This window comes from Neodiprion virginianus, chromosome 1 (genome assembly GCF_021901495.1).
Source record: "Neodiprion virginianus isolate iyNeoVirg1 chromosome 1, iyNeoVirg1.1, whole genome shotgun sequence".
Classification (NCBI taxonomy): domain Eukaryota; kingdom Metazoa; phylum Arthropoda; class Insecta; order Hymenoptera; family Diprionidae; genus Neodiprion; species Neodiprion virginianus.
Genome location: NC_060877.1, coordinates 7,024,857 through 7,041,680, shown reverse-complemented (window position 1 = coordinate 7,041,680; position 16,824 = coordinate 7,024,857). Strand labels below are relative to the sequence as shown.

At 43.3% G+C, this 16,824-nt stretch overlaps 1 protein-coding gene across 11 annotated transcripts in view; it reads left to right on the top strand.

The window, feature by feature from the left end:
- Positions 1-16,824, top strand: part of LOC124302773 (disks large 1 tumor suppressor protein) — a 325,653-nt gene that overhangs the window by 165,101 nt on the left and 143,728 nt on the right. For 10 of the 11 annotated variants that reach the window (XM_046759385.1, XM_046759347.1, XM_046759390.1 and 7 more), the window contains 2 exons: positions 5,519-5,620; positions 10,106-10,249. In XM_046759385.1, the coding sequence (XP_046615341.1) occupies positions 5,519-5,620; positions 10,106-10,249 (246 nt within the window). The remainder of the gene's footprint in view (positions 1-5,518; positions 5,621-10,105; positions 10,250-16,824) is intronic. The other variant, XM_046759330.1, reaches the window with a different exon arrangement.

Genomic DNA, 16,824 nt, shown 5'->3' with positions numbered 1-16,824 from the left:
CTCTTTCCCATTTATTCCCAGCCTGGAACCGCTGTAGGAAGGGAATTAATCTGCAATTCGATTTATATTGATTAGAGTTAGACAGGCGGAAAAGAAAGCATCGGAGTCAAAGAAGACGCGAGAGAAGTTTAATCGTTCTTTCCTCTTAGTTTTCTCTCCTTCTCACACCTCGATTCTCTCCATCAACTCCTCCCCGCAAGCTCCCCTGATTCCCGTCCGACTCTCCTTTCTTCCAATTCGACCCCCTCGCAAACCCCGACCAATGCCATTCGTACAAAGTAACCGTACGCCTGTCGTTGTTCTCAATGTATCGACACAGAGCCTTAATTCCCGGCGGTGAAATTATTCCGTTTTATTAGACTGTGAAATGGCGCGGGGCCGGATTCGCGCTAAGCGCAGCCCAGGCCAAGCAATAAACCCCGAAGGGATGTCTGGAATTGGATGGAGTCGCGGGAGATACCCTCCACTCCTCTTTGCCCATTCGTCGAATTAAAACGGCTCTACAGCTGATTGACGAATTTGCGCGAAATTAAAACGCCGACTCATTGACGAGAGCGTGAAAAAGGTTTCGACGAATCGTTTCATCGCTTTTCGCCGTTCGTACTTTTCCATTCGTCATCATCGTGCCTGCCTTTGTCACGGCAGTTGTATCTTCACCGTCGATGACCGAAGCGCGCAAGCGACAAAAATCAAATTCGCTACTTCGCCATTCCGGCGTATTTGTTGATGCTGAAAATTGCGCGTTAGCGACAATCAGTGGCTCCCCGGGTTTTGTTGTTAAGCTTTCAAATTACGCGGTTATTATATTCTCTTTACTCTCAATTCACAAGCCACTTTGGGTTACCTCATTTAACAATTACCAACTTTCGCCCGCACGTGCAGGCACGGAGCTTTTAACGTACTGTTACCGACCTAAGTTTATGCATAATAAACCATGAAGAGACTAATTTCCAACGTTATGTTATTATTATGCGACGGGGTGAAAAGTGTATGAAACACAAATATCGTAGCAAAAATAGTGCGGAGAACAAATGAGAGACAGTCCGCGATATTTCGCTCCGTCGATCTGACTGTGGTCGAATAATCCGATAGCTGGTGGTATAATTAATATGCGACCGCTCGCTTGGAAAGGTTCGAAAATCTGTTCTTCTTCCCTCGCCGTATCCCGCAATTAGTGATCCATCTCCAGCTGCTATGTACAATCCTTCAGCCCACAGCCATTTATCTCTATTTACACGGTTTTCTCTCCGCTTTCAATTTATCTCCAAGCAATTTCACTCCACGCGTCCCTTCGCACACGAGCTCTCATTAATATTAAATTATTCCGTAGGCAGACTACTACGCACGAGCTTAGAGTAGCTTATTGTTGGAAAATAATCCCGCGCTTTTTGTTCGCGAAGAAAATTGTTTCGGACACTTTGCCGGCAAGTGTTTTTGAAGGATTAGGAAGAAGCAAAGGTGAGTGAAGAAAAGGCACTTAGTCCTTGGAGAGATAAGAAGCAGGAGCAGCGACAGTCAATTTAAGATTTACCGAGGTTTATACTTAGCCGCCCGAATTTAGAAACCGCGAGAGTTTGAACTCCGCCGTCGGTGGGTGGCAAAATTTTCATCGCGCCTGAGCTTTTATTCGGAATGATATTATTACCGAAGGGAAGATCAAAAGCCATTCCGGATTCGATGCCAGGGATTCAAACTTCTTTAATTAGTATTCAGGGAAGTTGGATCTCCTCTCTCTCTCTCTCTCTCCTCTCTCTTTGAGCTGCAGCTGCTACCAGGTATTTTGCCTGCTCAGCTGACCCTCTTTACCTCTTTCCCGCTACGCTAGATCTCCAATTACTCCGAGTAAAGTTGAATTAAACCCTCGCCCCTATCATTTTCTCGATTCGGAAGGACCTTCTGGTCTATTAACACCTTTCTGCTAGGATATCGTCCCAGCCTCCCTCGCTAAATACACTTTCGGTGTCCTCTTCATAGTCTGAACAAATCCCAGCAATCGTCGTAGTTTCAAAAGTAATTCTTATTGTTAGTCTTTACGCTGATTCGGAACACCTACTTTGCAATTAAAAGTCTTACACCTCTCTTGGGACGGAAAGACTTGATCGATCGATTCTTATTATAAAGTTTTCACTCTTCGCTGAAAGCTCGACGCTGTTTTCATGTCTCTCACTCTCTCTCTCTCTCTCTCTCTCTAGTCAAGAAACAAACTTTCACGTTATGAAAAGAATACGGGTCAACAAACATAATTGCTATTCCAATATTCAAGCTTCTCGCAGTGACAGTAACGGAGTAAACTTGCCGAATATCGTTCCATCATCCGCACAGATCAACTGGCAGCAACATTCTGCAACACAACGCAAAAAAAAAACAAAAAAAAAAAACTGAAAATTCGCGAAAATCTTTTACAGCCTCTTCACGCGTATTTATCTACCTAAATAAATTCTTTGGATCAGTAGATACGTTTTTTCTCGCTGCTTCTGCAGAACGGCAATAATAAATACACGGCTTTCATTAATCCAACGGTGCAGCGAAATAAATCCCCCAGAGAAATATACCGTCAGGCTCAGAACTATTCTCCGGGTAGTTGAACCTTGCAAACAAAGTATTATACTGACTGTAAATAACCTTACAAACGGTTGTTTCCCTTGCCTGATACACGGAAGACCGGGTCGTGTAGATTAACATTGAACAAAATAGAACAGCTCGTTGTCAACCTTTGATAAAAATAATTCACTCTGGCACGTATAAGGACAGTACGGAACGCGATGATGAAACGAAGAAGGTGTCGCCATGTCGCGGCGGTTCTCCAGTGTGGATAATTTGCCGCGTAGCTTGGGGTCGTTGATCGGTCATTAAGTCTACCGTGCAGCGAGCTGGAGGCGCCACCAGCAGTGTACAAACTACGATCAGGAACACCAAAGCTCTGGTGACAATTAAGGAGGAGTTGCGGAGGGCCTTTGGCGAGATGTAACACCACTGATACGCGATACTTCAAACTGGCCGGACAGTTTCACAAGCTTTCATCGCCGGACAGCCAGGCGTTGGTTCGCAAGCAGAGCCAAAACCGCTTTGCGACTTTGAACGATGAAACTTGAAGAGCATCCGTGATCCTTTCGATGCTCCTTTGAAACCCTAGATCCTCCTGAACTCACTCGGGGGAAAAAGGTACACGTCAATATCGGAGAAAGTGCCCCGCGCTCTTTTCGACTCGACTTCATCCGCATTGATCATTCCTTGAAGCTTCGGGAACTCCGGGAACGTGTACCGCGGTGATGCCGAGCTTTTATCACTCCGTGGCTTTCCACCGAGACGAAGTTCGCAACGTAGCGGCAAGACTTTAGCCTTCTCTGATATACCTTGAATCGCACAATGGAAATGGATTGAAATATCTGGGACATTGATATGCATCGCGGATATACCTGCGTGAAGCTACGTTACACGGCAAAGGCATCACTCAAAGCTTCGACGAGAACCAGTCGTGGTATTGTGGCCAGTTGTGAACACGACGTTCAACTAAGGATATGCTTCTAGGAACGGAGGAAACATGCCGCGAGTGAAATATACTGATGCAATACCCTGTCGCGTAGAATGCAGAATAGAGATGAAAAGATTCGGATTTACAATCGTCGCCGACTTTGGGTAGAGTTCAGTTTTGAAGAATGGTATTACGTCCCACGTTAAAGTTCGGTTTATCGTTGATCAGCGGTAATCGGAGATGACTTCTTCCTCTGACTGACGATGAAGTATTTCGGACCAACTTCTCGGTACGGTATCTTGCGAAAACCGCAAGTCGTTCTTCTGGAAAATAGTCATTCGTCTACTTCCGCATAGCTATCAAAAATTACTGAAATGTAATCGATGATCTAAATTGAGTTTCAGGATGCTTGAAGCATTATTCGCACCACTCATTTTGTTCATCAGTCTGACGGATCGAATTTTTTCGGGAAATGACCAGAACGTGACTGGATCCCAGCTTTCCTCGTTTGTCAGTGTTCGTTAACGTAACGAACAGACCAGTTTATTGTCAGTATTTATTTGAACTCGACGCCGAAAAAGAGTTGGTTCGTGTCCGTCGTTTCTCGTATTTTTTAGAAGAGTAGAAACAGTAGCCAAAGAATAAAACCGGCACGAAAAGACTATGCTAATCTGGCTATACTTCCCGATTTATGCAACTTTAGTTGAGGCTTCCGAAGGATGAATCAGAGATTTTGCATTTTTTCCCGCGTAAGCCGCGTTCTATATTTTCAACCGGATGCCTGGCGAGATTCTTTTTCCGATATGTGAATGCACACGTACCTTAGGGAGAAAATTCAACAACGGAAGAGGGCGCCTTACGGCTGAAACATTTTTTACTATCGGTACCAAGAAATCCCGAACGCTAGCTTCTTCTGAATCAGCACGCTCCACGTGAGGTGAATACAAAATCACAACGGAAGTCAGCTAGCTGCAGCGGAGAGTCGGAGTCGGTGGAGTCGAGTTATCGGTAATAGTCGATTGAATATCGCCCGCTTCTAGAAATGTCATTCAATCGTTGGAACCTGGTCGGGGGTTCGCCCGCGTAAGTATTCTATATCCACATCGAAGCCTTCCTCCTGTTTCGTTACGGCTTACCGGATCTCGATACTTTTCCTCGATGCCTCTCCACCCCCTGCTCGATGTTCAAACTTATTTATCTTGGCGTACTTTCAGCGATGCCGCAATACAGACACTTTGTTTTTTTATCCTGAAAGGGTTCCGCCAAGCGATCCTATACTTCACTTCCACTTCTGCTCCCACTTTCATTTTTCCCTTTTCCGACATTTTTTCTCCTCACCCTCTACTCTCCTCACTTTTTATCCACCGCAATGTTTCCATCCCTCCTCCCCCCTCCTCGCGGCTTTATCCTGCAATGCAGAGCTCGAAGTCGTCCTCGCTTATATCAGTTTACCTCAACCCCGTTTCCCGCATACCCAAATCCCCAACAGGAGACATCTATTGCCTTTCGTGATTGGATCCGCTGAGCCGAAACTCACCGATCGATCAAATCACGGAGCTTTTCCCTTCGACCTTGGACCAAATCTTGAGCCTCGATTCTCCTCAAGTGTCGCCAAGCATACCAAGACTAATCATCCCCTATTCTCCGACGAACGGCACGCCGCGTTGCAAACAGCTTGCGATCCGTACGATCCTATTCCGATAGCATGCAGTTTGTCCGTTTCTCATCCCTACCGTGGAGGAAACCGAGGATCACCGACGAGTTAAACTTGCCTCCGGGAGGTACTTTGCCGGGCAATACGCTCCCAGGATCCCGGTTTGTGGTTGGAAGTCACGTACTCTATTCCCCGAAGTAGTTCCAGTGCCTTTATCGGTTGATAACTCGTGAGAATCAAACGAAGATACACTTTCGCGATAACTTCTTTATTCTCGATGTCAAACCGTGACTCGCAGCGGATATTTTCCGCGGCTGAAAGGTAGAATCACCCCCCTCAATGGCCGTAAATCACCTTCCTCTCCTCTTACGAGAATGTATTTTCTGTTGCAGGGCGGCCCCACGTCTGTATTCTCGTTACCGCAGACGATACTGAACCTCTACGAACGTGGCTCGGCCAATCCCGAAGTGCAAGGACATCAGGACGTGAATCAGGTACGTGAGAAATAATGTAATAAAAATAAATCCTCAATGACGTCGGAAAACGAGTCGACACTCGGAACCATATAATCGTATCTACCGTTCGGTGCCAAAAGGCGGTAGCGCAGGTCTCCGCCTTACCTATGGACGGTACGAAGAGCTTTCCCTGTAAGCTCTGCCGAGCTTTAAGTAACTCTGCGTCGGTAAAAGCCCTCGCGCGATGTCCGCCTGCTTCGAATCTTACCACCATTTCAAACTCGAGTTATCTTCGTTGGCACGAAGAGTTATTTTCTCAACGCACGACCAGAGAGCTTTATCATTCACAGAGCAGTCGGTAATTTTACCGTTTCAACTACTGATTGGACTCTACGAATCTTGTCGAACGTTGTTTTCATAGTTTGAATCGACGAAAAAAAAACTTTGCCAATTTGATACGTTAGCTCCAATCTAAAGCTTTTTACATTCCTGATTATATTTTTGTTCTCTCATTGTAATTTTTTTTTTTTTACTTGGATCGGAACTGGCCACGAGGTCGAAAAAAGTTAAACCAGACACAGTTCACGGCTTGTTTGTTCTCTCGTCTGTACGTGTATATGCAAACACATACACGCTCTGTACAAACAAGCAGACAGCGTACACACCGCGTTTGATACTGGCTCGGTGGTTGTGTTATATGTACAGAAAGCGAAAGATAAACTGGATTTGAAACACTCAGCAGGGATGGAAAATACTGTAGCCACGGTAACAGCCGGGCGACGAGCTCGCCGAAGCAGGATCCGCGTACTTCCTAAAGGCGGATGTCGTTTGGCACATCCGCTGTTGTACAGCGACGATTCTAACGTCAAGATACACTCAACTTTGCGACCCGACAATGCCGTGTAGAAAATCTTTATAACGAGATTTTCGAAACGTCCGTCAGAATACGGAAGTTGCTCCCTGCGCGAGCTGCGACGATCTGCATTAGTTGGGATAAAATTTTATCTTTCAACTCCCGATCGATTCATCGTCTGCAAAATTTTTAACCCCGACTTTACAAGCTTGCTCTGTCGATTACGAACGTTTTCATTTTTTGAAAGTGGTATATCAAAAGGACGCGCTGTTGTGCGACGGAAATAAAAATTCCTCGTATCCTTTTCGAGGGAAGGCAGGCATGACACCGAACAATTCCTGGATAGAAAATTCTCGGCTATGAATTGGTATATATAAGAGGGAATACAAAGGTTTGGATACCTCTGCACCTCTTGACACAAATTTCGCCCCTTCGGTTTCTCCCCCATTGTTACGTCCTTAGTTTTTCTTAGATCCCTCTCCGGATGAGCATTCAGATACCGAGCGAGCCACGGTCCGAAAAAAATCAGCCATCTCAGGATTATGACACGAGTATCGCGGGCTGTGTTTGTTTCTAGGACTTATAGCTCAAATCGAAGCGATCAACTTTCCGCAATTGAATCGCAAATTTTTCAGAGGAACTTTAGAAATCAATTTTTTCCATCTATCGATAACGGAAGTTTGGTTCATGCGTAATGTAAGACTTCCAATTTTATTCTCTTCCTCTTCCGTTCAATATCATATTTTCAACCACGCTGTATCGCGCGAATCGCGACTTACTTATTTCACTTTGCGAGAAACTTTTTCAATATTTCCAGCTTCCGGGTTAGCATAAAAATGTAACCCTTCTCACATCGTTTATACCGCCTTCGATTTCTCGTTATCGCAACTAAACGCAGCGTTGTAAGTATCTACGCAACGCGATACGCGACAAACGAAATTCTTTTGCCGTCAACTGATCGGTCGAACCTAATATTTTCAAATCATCATCACTCGACCGTCACTCATACGACTCCCGTCCGGGATCAAATTCCACCATTAATTTTGACCCTTTTGTTATTTCCGTCCCCTTCTCGTCTTCCATCCTCTCTCCACCGTCCTCCGCTCCTTTATCGCAACTGTGACAGTAACGGCGAATAGTAAAAGACCTGATATCGCCAAAATACGAGGTGGGGAATAATTTTCCAAGGTATTCGTCGGCTGGCTTTCGACTCGAGCGAGGCGTCGAAGGGTTGCGTAGTCACCGGAGTATATTCCGGGCTTGTTAACCCCCGTCCCCGGTAAAAACATCCCCTGGGTAAATGAGCCGGGGCTGATATATAAGAGAAACCGGGGACAGGATAGCGTGAGATTTAGTAAGGCGAGCTTAATCAGACCAAAAGAGTGGCTCTGGCGCCCGGCGGCGTTGGCTGCTCTCACCGTTCGGCGTCGGAATTAGACGCCACCTTGGCGGAAGCGTCGGGACGACGACGGGAACTTCGCGAGGAACATGCCGCGTCGGCAGTCTTCGAACGACCCTCGCCTCGCGTCACGTGCTCCGCTCCATACTCCATGACGTTTTTCGCACAAAATTCTCGCGAATAGATTTACAACTCGGATCGGTCTTGGAACACGACGATACGACGATCCTCGGTCAAGTTCTAAAAGATAATAAGAGGAAAAAGACGAGGGCAGCAGCGTCGAGGCGGAAAAGCTACGTAGAGTGAAACGAACCGTAAATCAACCCGTGCATCGTTTTTGTCGTCTTTTTTCTCTTTTTTTTTTTTTTTTTTTTTAATTCTTACACACCTACTCTACTCTCTCGAACATCGTTCGTCATGATCGACTGGGTTTCCATAGTGCGACATTCTCGCCGACGTTTCAGTGATTACATGTACGCCGTACCGAGTAAGGTGAGGAAACGCAGAAGACCGAAACGTAGCGGTAACTCGGTGTCTTCGTTTTGCGGAAAAAGTCCGAATCGCGTTGACCTCCACGGCAATCGCTCATCTCGCGATCGGTCAAATCTGTGCGGATGCTGCTGGGACAAAGTAAGCTGATTGCAGTCACTAATCGATCCCAAAAAATTGATAATTTATCCGACGTTCGATACATTAATTTTAAACTGTGTCGCAAATTAGTTAATCGGTAGTAAGGATGAATATCGTAAAGACGTATTTTCCTCTTACGCAATTAGAGGTGTGGCAAGCAAAAGTTTTCACGAAAATTGTGAAGACCTCGCGAAATGATTTCTCCTCACGTTTCTTCACGCTATATATTGCCGGCCGTACGATGATAATGCTTGACGAGTCTGATTTTTTGTGGCTAACGACTCGGGTTTTGTAGTACGGTCCTTGACGTGGGTTGCGAGAGGCGTCGGTTTGTTCGTTTTTCGTTATTTCTCACTGGTTCGTTCGCGATGCAGTGAAGATAAACATTTCTCATACCCCAATCAAGAATAGCCGCTGCTGTGTTTATTGTTACAAGTTGAACGCCCAGCGATCCACCAGCGGTGGCACGATACCTTCAAAATCTGCGGAAAAAAACATTTTCCGTATTCTTCTCGGTGATTTACGAAATTAATCTTATTCACGGTGTCTGTATAGATAGGTATAGTGGATGATCGCAATTGCGGAGATAATTATTTCGACGCTCCATATTTTTTTCAACTCGGTATCCGCGCTCCATTTTCCTTCTCCGCGAAACGATCTCACGAAATTATTTTCATCCAATTTATTCACTCCGCTATATGTGTGTACGATATCATCAATCAAGCTCAAACCGTCGTATTTGTTTTGTTTCAATAATTCGATTCAATCTTGTTAAAAGGGGGAAAACACCGTTTCTCGTTATCACGTTGTAATTATATACCTAAGAAGCGAACTCAATTCTTTGAATGAATCAGTGATAAAATCGATTCTACAAGCTTCGTAAAGATCGTCACTTCGTATCGAGGGTCCCTATTTTCTCATATATATATATATATATTTTTTTTTTCGTCGTCATTCAGTGAAGCAAATAAACCGAAACAGTACAGATTCATACAAATCGAATCTCAGCCTTACAACTGCCATTATAATTAAATCCCGTGACGGTAAATCGAAAGGGATTTAGTCCGAGTCAAGTTTTCACTACGTCTAGTCTCGGGACTAGACAGTACAAAGATAAAATGAAAAAAAATAAAAACTTGATAGCGAGAAAAATAAAATAAAAATGGACCCGATCGAGAAGCCCACCTGGTACATCCACAGTATGATAAATCCCGGATTTCAAGCGATTAGCCCTGCAAGGGCTCGCCTATTCCTGCCTTCGCAGCCGTATGTTGAAATGCTTTCGCCTCGCTGTCACGTTCCGAATTTTTGGTCACGTATCCGATTGTCAATTTCTATTATTTCCGCCTCTCTCCGTTTATCTTTGTCCCTTTTTTTTTTTTTTTCTTCTATCCCCGGTGTAAATAATTCACACGATCGTTGTCACGGTATCCGATCAACGGTGAATATCGATCCGATGAATCGAAATTGTGCAAAACAAATTTTTGCGTGGTACACGAATTCCGTATCCTTTCTGAAAGGAATAATAATATTGATCCAATGAGCCCCGTAAACAGGGTTTGTCACATCTTGAACCGAAACGGACTCTCTCGTTCGGTTATACAGCCGACCCCTTCGGTACGTAATTTTCTCATTGTTCCAGAAGACGAGATTCGCTGGTAGCGGCACGGAAGAACAACTTCCCCCGCCACCATCCCCCGCACAACTGAAGGAGGCCAGCCAATTGGACGGAGTTCCTAGACTGAATTCGGTCGACCGTATTCTTCACTCCGATAACTTGAACAAGGTCAGTTTTATCGCTAGTTTCATTATTTTGTCTCATCGTCGTTTACACCCTCGACTGGATTTGAAAATAACACTTCTTACTTTGTTTTCACACGATTCGTCGATTATTCGAAGAAATTTTTTCACTGATAAATATGTGTAATGATAACATTTTTTTTTTTCAAACTCGAGTAAATTTTCCTTTGCGATTTTATCACGGACCTTAAAAACAAACCGAAAATTATACGCGTAACCGTCAGAGTCGCGAAGCTAAAAAAAACATTTCACAAGGCGTACGTACAAACTCGAATTATATATCAGCGTAAGCAGTTATGCGCATGTAATAATATACCAACCCTAAATTATCCGCGTTCACCGCCACCTAAATTCAAGTCAGTGAACTCTGGCGAGCTTTAACGTTGCTGGAGAGAGGATCGATGAAGCTCCGCAAGTACGAAATCACGCTGTAATACCGACGCGGTTCGGTAAGCTTGGAAGCTCCGCTTGGCCGTCGCATCAATAATTTTGTAAAACAAAACTGGTAAACGACACCGAGTCGTGATAATTCGATACTTTTTTGAGTATATCGTAACTGGGGCCCGGATTAATTTGTAAATACATATTTTTCATTTGAATCATTTTCATTCCTTATTCGATTTTCCACATAAAGTATATATGTTTGGAGCCAGAAAATGTAGATTCTATTTTCCATAACTTAGTTTTACTAAATCTATATTATATGTACGTACCTTGTAATTTTTAATACATACATACCTATTTATCCGGGCTCTAGTCACGACCAACAAGCAGTATACGATTTCCGCAAGCTCTGCTTTATTCCGCGATTCACCGATTAACGAATTGTAAATCTACTCGTGTGAGAAAAATATTCACGTATAATATATCGCTACTCCGTCGAGTGTGAAATCGTATCCAATATTACGTTAGTCACGTAGCAATGAGAAGGTTCTCTTTCTCTTGTCGAGTGTCATTCTTTTCCCGTCTCTGCATTCAAGAAGCACTAGAATAACACGACGGAAAAAAGGAAGCTACGAAGTCACGCGCCATTATTTGAGTGAATAAAAAAGAAAAAGAAAAAGGAAAAATAAAAAAAAAGAAAGAAAAACAACTTCCTTCAATCCCGAGGAGCACTCGAGGTATCTTTAGTCAATTCCTATCATCGGGGTGTTTCACCCTTTGGGTTTGGCAACGAGTGTTTCGTGTTGGCGGGTCGGCCGGCGATGGCAGCACCAAACATCACGCGGATTTCAGGCTACTGTAATACCGTCGATGAGCCCGCAGCCGGTGCTGGCGACACAACACGTGGCCAAACATTCAGTCAGTCAGTCAGTCAGTCAGTCAGTCAGTCAGTACGCGAAAGAAACGCGGCTTGTCACCTTCTCGCGAGTGTTACGGTCGTCGGTTGAACGTTGCCGGTAACGCGAGTGTGGAGAAAAAAAAGAAAAAGGAAAAGAAAAAAAAAAAAACAGAAGTACCAAAAAGCAAGCGACGAAAGTGCAGGTGTAAAGAAAAATCGAAATTATTTTCACGCCGCGTTGAAACGAACGATTCGATGAGGAAAAACTGCCCCACTTTCGAACCGGCTTTTTTCACCCCCCTCCGCACCTGATAAACTAAAGTGCCGAACTAAACCTACTCTGTAATACGCAGTTCGTTGTATTGATCTGCTGTAACGACACTTCGCCTCTTTTCTTCGAGCCACTTTTTCCTCGACGGTTACCGTAATAACACACCGGGCATTGCGAAAAGCGATATCGCGCAATTTTCCGTTTGCCGCAAGCCACTTGTTGGCGAAAATTATTCTCACTCCAGCTTCGAATTTGCCGTTAGTAATTTATCTTTCTGATTGTCTTCAACGTCGTAGATTGATGGCTCGTTGTTGGGTCTGGACTGAATTAACCTGAGTAGAAAATCCTGTTCTTTACTTCCGCCTCTGCGCGGAGACAGCGTAAATCGAAATTTGTAAGACAACGAATCGCACTAGCCGTGGCCGGAAGTGGGCTAAGCGGACGTATTTTGGAGCACTCTTAGAGCTCGTTGAATCGATACTCCGAGGCCGTCGTCTTACGGATTACCCACTTGCTTGTTAGTTTATTTGTTTGTTTGTTTGCTTGGCCGATTGATCCCCGCTCCATCGCGCATCTCTGATCAGGTAATGACGTCGAAATCTCGTTCAATCGCGCGACACCCTCTCCGGATGTATAAATTGGCGTGGGAGGATTTTACCGACCCGGATACGTTCCGTGAGGGGCTTGAAAATCTAGGGGGAGGCTAATGGAGATCAATCTTGAGCGAATGATTCGAAGAGCTGCCGGGATCGGTGGAAAGGCGAGCAGAAATTTACCTCGCGGTGTAGAAGATTGTCAGGGATTTTCAAAATGTGGAATATTTTTGAAAAAATTAAAATACTTACGTAGTATTGACATCTTTTTTCATAGTTTTACGATTACTGCGACAATGATTCGGTCTTACGATAAACATGAAGCTCTGAAACGAAAATTACAGCTATCGTTATTGTACGCGAAAGTAGATAAAATTTTAGCCCGAGCAATTATCACGGGAAATAAGTTGTGAAATTTTTAAAACAGAAGCTTGTCGCAAGCCCGTGGGAAAAAAATAACTTGAGTTACACGTAGAAAGTGAAGAAACAGAAAACAATGTCATTGCTTATAGTCAGTTCATCAGCGTCACGGTAAAACTACCGTGTGACATAAATAAATTGTTAAATCGTGGGAGCGATTCAGCATTCTTCGCGTTTGTAATTATCGACTGTTTTATTCTTGCACCCTGTAAGATTTTATGATCAGCAACGGGCAGCAGGATGTATTTTAGTTCAAGGCTACGGCTCCCGCGGTTTGTAAAGTCGCGATAAAACTCGTCGCCTCTATAACGATACGAATATCGTTTCGTTGCCGCACGATTAATATTGCAGCTTATTCACTTGCCTTCACTTCGATTTTCCTTATCGCGCTTTAGGCTTTATCGATTATATCTTGCAATTTTATCAAAGTTACACAAATTTCACCGGTTGGGGGGTCAAAACTTGGGAGGGTGAATATGTCGAATGACCGATACATCGAAATTTCAAACTATTCATCGTTCGCTATTTTATTTTCGCATGTCTGAAATTTCGGTATACATGCCGTTCGAAATATTCACCCTCCCAAGTTTTGATCCCCACCCATTTCACTACGGTTTTATCGACCAAGGAGCGGAGTTCGAGTCACTCCTTAATTTACCTGAAAAATAAGCCCGAGCGGGGCTATGAAAAATGAAAAATTGTATTTTCACAGTTGAGACTCGTGCAGGGCTGAAATATATAAGCAGCTGAAAAGTACCCGATAAGGTGAAAGGGCATAAATGGAACTCTGATAACGCGAGGGGGAATTTTGACACTTTTTTCGCGAAAGACGACTCGGCATCATTTCAGGGCTGCAGGCCGATCATAAAATCGCGAAGAATTTATGCGCCAGGAAAAATTGACGCTGTGCAGGCTCGCAATTTGTCAGGACATTGAGTACGCGCAAGGAGTTGTAAATCTCAGAGTGAAAAATGAACAATCTGGATAATTAATTAACTTGTCGACTTCTTTTTGAACCGATAATTATAAAATAATCTCAAATTTGAGCAAGTATTTTTATAAAAATTATGCGACTGACTACGAGGTTTCGCAAGATTCATCTATTTTTTAAACATTTCAAACAAGACAAGAACAAATTCTTTTCACATCGTTTCATCGAACTGTATTATCGATCAAATGTTTGAAGTTTAGGGAATGAATTCATAAAAATTTACCGACAAATTTATTCGAATTCATATTACCAAAAGAATTATTAACGTGCCAGTTAAAGTTTGCGTTATTTTCTCCTCGTTCCGAAGTTTCAAAGTTTCATATCCGCGATGACATTTTTTGCGAAAGTCGCGAAAACTCTTCTCTCGCGTCTTCTTCCATCTTTCAAGTTCCAGTTTTCCTTCCCTGTAACAGCGTTGAGCACAGGATCGAGTCAGGCTGTGGAATAACCGTGAGCCGGATACGATCAATCAGTAAACTTTTCAATCTCCGCAATGTGTGTATATAGACTTTGCACTCGGTCACGTATAAAACAGCTCGAGCAAACCGATAGGCGCAGGCTTTAGAAGCCCCATCCATCACTAATTGAGCAGGTAAAAGCTAAACTGCCAAGAGCCCTTTAAAATCGTCGGAATAATTGCCCCGCGATAATTGCCCGAGCTCTGCAAAAAAAAAAAAAAAAAAAATTTTCATTCATTTCTTTCGAATCTGGCTTCTTCTGTATTTCCGCGTTATTTTCAGCCTCGAATATCGACTGTCTGCCCAATCGACGATTTCTGCTTCCAAGGTGTACGCAACGCAAAGGCAATGAAATCAACAACTTACCAAGTCGTTCGTTGAATCGTGAACAATTCGACGCCTCGGTTCTTCGTTGTAACGGACGGATTAGGCTAATTGCAAATTACTTTCTGACTCTAACTAGTCTCTCCAGCCAATTAACGTCTCACTGGGAATTCAATTAGCCTAACGGACGTTAATTATATTTTCAGCCTACGTACGCACACAGCACGTTTCTTTCTCATTACGTTTAAGGCTCGCTGATCTTTCGCCGTCTTTCATCCGAATCACGGCTCACTAATCGATACTCTATGTTTATAATTGAACTGTATTACTTTACGTTTCAACTCACCACTTCTATAATGTATTTCTGATGGAATATTTACTTACTACCCGCATTACTCGGATATCAGTTTGTTATCGTTCAATTAGAATCACTAGAATTGAACCGTTTCACCAATTATAATATTCACATATTTGCAAGGGTCTATCGAATGCCTCGTTACGACGATGAAAAACCATATTTCGCATAGCAAAGTAAAGTTTTGAACGGTACAAAGGCCTTTTCCGCATGTGACGCAGCCCTTAAAACACGGAGTTTACGATTTCGTGACATCCGGGGGATGATAAGACCGTCGCGCGATATCGTCGTCCGAACTGGCCGGTTCCGTTTCGCCGCACCTACACCGCGGAGAACACAACATTCACGGGGTACGTCAAAATTGCCGCGATTACGTCGGCGAGGTCACGCAAACTGCAATATGCCGTCATAAAAGTGAAGGAAAAAAATAAAGGGAAGGATAGAGAAAGAAAGATGGAGGAAAAAACGACTCACTTGCGATACCGCAAGGTACATCGGTATGTGGCAACAGGCGACGTGCTGTTGGAAATATGCGCCTGTAAATCCTCGCGTGACACCGACGGGTAAACCAAATACTTGCTCGATACGCAAGGGCGGAAACAACCGAGACGACCTTCCGCGACTTGAGTCATCCCCGATAATTGACGTCGATCAATGCGGTTAACTGACGGTAAAGTTTTCAGGGTGCGGCCAAAAGTTTGTTTTTTTCATCTGTTCTTTCGAAACAAAAAAAAAAAAAACCCAAAATAAAAAAATGTGAAACAGGTGAAACGGAGAAGAAATTTTTGATGAAAATTAAAGTTAATTTCCTTGTAGCGAATTAACTTTTGAGTCAGTTGTATTTTACAATAATTATCAATGTCATTCGGAAAGTCAGCTTTTTATAACTTGATCGAAATTTTCAAGCTTATCATATGTATGGGGAATTCCATGCAAAACCGACCAACGTCTGACCTTCACCATTTTTGATTTGATTTAAAAAAAATTTCTGCCATTGTCCCAACTCTGTAACAGTACCCTGAATTTTTCAGATTTTTCATTCAAGTGCTCAATTCTTCGTAAATATATATTATTTTCTTAATCTGAGAAACTAGATACAGAAAAGAAAATACAGTTTTTGAGAATTTTAAAAAGGCTCTTTTTCAAAGTCATTTCAAATATTTACAAATAATTGAACAGTTGAATAAAGAACCTGAAAAAATTCAGGGGACTCTGTCAATTCTGTCAATTATTGAGAGAAATTTCGTCTAAAAATTAGGTCTTATGCACTTACTGTTAAGAAAATTGATCGGTTTCACTCTGTGAACAATCCAATGAAAATGTGATCGCATATAAATATGATTGAATCTAAAGTTTTGCCCCTGATTCGTTGAAACGTGACAATTTTGTCTTACATTCCCTCAACACGAGCAAAGAATGTACCAACAACCGTGTTCGCAGCCTTGTCGCGAGTAGTAAAAGGCACGGTATGGTCAGCCCGAGTCGTAGCGAATATACCCGTCAGGTTCAATATTTGCTTTGCATCGTGTGTGCCTAAACGACGTCGCATATTTTATTATTTCTACCGTTGACACGCATATGCATCGGTCGATCGTTGCTGGTGGAAAAAATTTCAGTCTCGCGAGATGCGAGATATTGAATTTAACAAAAACAGAAAACAACGAGGGCTCTCCGATATTTCGTCCGATTCTATTCGCGTTAGGTACTCCACATGACCGATGGACAATGGCGATTACGAAGCGCCGTAAGCGAATGTGAATGCCTACCTAATGCCATTATATAGCTTCATGAAAGCCAGTTTAACGAGCCGACCGACGTGAAACATTATGCGTACTTCGTTTTACGTATTCGTGTACGCGCACTTTTC